Below are 1,916 nucleotides of genomic sequence, written 5' to 3' on the forward strand. Positions count from 1 at the left end.
TCATGTTTACCTGTTATTGGTCATGTTTACCTGTGTCTTGTTGCGGCAGCCTCGACACTCGTACGTGTGCGTCCTCGTGTTGGCGATGGCCATCAGCCCACACAGGTTACAGACGTGGACTTGATACGGATCAGAGGCCTCGAACAGACGCTCTCTGAGGAACTGAGCCGCTCCGTGAGCGATCTGACAGTCACGCTCCATCTCCCCGAAACGTAGACCGCCATCACTGAGGGACAGACAGACACACAGGTGAGACACACAGGTGAGACACACAGGTGAGACACACAGACAGGTATAGAGGTGTCTCCCTCACCGTGATCGGCCCTCCATAGGCTGTCTGTTGAGGATCTGGACGGGGCCCCGGGCCCTCGAGTGGATCTTGTCATCCACCATGTGCTTCAGACGCTGATAATAAGTGGGACCGATGAAGATCTGAGACGTCAGCTTCCTCCCCGTGAACCCGTTATAGAGGACCTGATCAATAAGAACGATAATCTGGTGTCAAGATCAACTCATCTTTACCGATCATTTTTATCGATCACAGATCAATAATCTGAACTCATCTTAACCCATCATCTGTATTGATCAATAAGTTAACAGTGACCTCATTTCCTCTCAGGTGGTATCCGTATTCAGACAGCAGGTTCGACACTTTCTGTACGTTGACGGCGTCGTTAAATGGCGTAGCGTCGCCGATCTCACCTTTGTTCGCAGAAACCTGAAACCAGAAACACACAAACGGAGTTCAGGTAAATACATGTGAATATAAATATATGTGAATATACAGACTATAAATATATATGAATATATAAACGATAAATATATGTGAATATAAACTATAACATGTAATATGTATATGGACTATGATAACTGTAATATGTGACTATAGACTTTATAAATATGTGAATATAGACACCAGATATACGTGTCGATGTCAATACATGTTCATTTATAACATACATGTAAATATAAATCTATGTAAATATTTGAGAGCAGAGAGAACCTGACAGTCTTATGATCACAAACATTTGGCAGAAACTTTTGCACAAAGCGACTTAAAAAATTAAAATGAATTATTATTCTCTAAACAAAAATAACTTTCCATTTTAAAATAAAGGTGGAAGGATCAGATCATTGATCAATATATGATATTGATTAGTACCTTCCCCTGCAGACACTCGATCAGATGGCCGACTGTCATTCTGGACGGGATGGCGTGCGGGTTGATGATGATGTCAGGTGTGATTCCCTCACAGGTGAACGGCATGTCCTTCAAAACAAAACATGTTTACCAACAAACACATCGCTGTTTACCAACAAACACATCACTGTTTACCAACAAACACATCGCTGTTTACCAACAAACACATCGCTGTTTACCAACAAATAGCATCAGCTTTTATAAACTTAACAAACATCGAGAATCAAACAAAATATATATAAATAAACAGATAAATAAGACTTTGTGTTTACCTCCTGTCTGTATGTCTGTGTACTTCCTGTTTACCTCCTGTCTGTATGTCTGTGTACTTCCTGTTTACCTCCTGTCTGTACTGGATCCCACAGGTTCCCTTCTGTCCATGACGGCTGGCGAACTTGTCTCCGATCTGAGGAATCCTGACGGAGCGAACCTGCAGGAAACAGGAAGCTGGTCAGAGGAAACAACAGATACATTTCCTGTTGTTGTTTCGCCCTTCGTCCTCTGCAGCGCTTTAAAAGCGAGCGTCAGAGTCACCGCCGTCTTTTTAGGAGAATAACTCTGACATCACGTCTGACATCTAACCAGTTGGAACCCGAACACCAGACCAGCAAAACCAGGAATCCACCCACTGTCAGGTGTCTCAGGTGTTCTGTCAGGTGTCTCAGCTGTTCTGTCAGGTGTCTCAGGTGTTTTGTCAGGTGCAGTGTGGCGTCCT

General features: G+C 43.4%; 1 protein-coding gene across 1 annotated transcript; it reads right to left on the reverse strand.

Annotated features, from left to right (window-relative positions):
- Positions 1 to 10: 10 nt before the first annotated feature.
- LOC121963239 (DNA-directed RNA polymerase II subunit RPB2-like) lies at positions 11 to 1,853 on the reverse strand (the record flags this gene model as incomplete). The annotated part of the gene is made up of 5 exons (XM_042513556.1): positions 1,542 to 1,853; positions 1,163 to 1,270; positions 605 to 718; positions 314 to 474; positions 11 to 226 (listed from the first exon to the last, which is right to left on the reverse strand). Coding segments are annotated over exons 2-5 (596 nt in total), but the record flags the coding sequence as incomplete, so codon positions are not given.
- Positions 1,854 to 1,916: the final 63 nt, after the last annotated feature.

The sequence above is a fragment of the Plectropomus leopardus genome, unplaced genomic scaffold (genome assembly GCF_008729295.1).
Source record: "Plectropomus leopardus isolate mb unplaced genomic scaffold, YSFRI_Pleo_2.0 unplaced_scaffold1054, whole genome shotgun sequence".
NCBI classification, from domain to species: Eukaryota; Metazoa; Chordata; class Actinopteri; order Perciformes; family Serranidae; genus Plectropomus; species Plectropomus leopardus.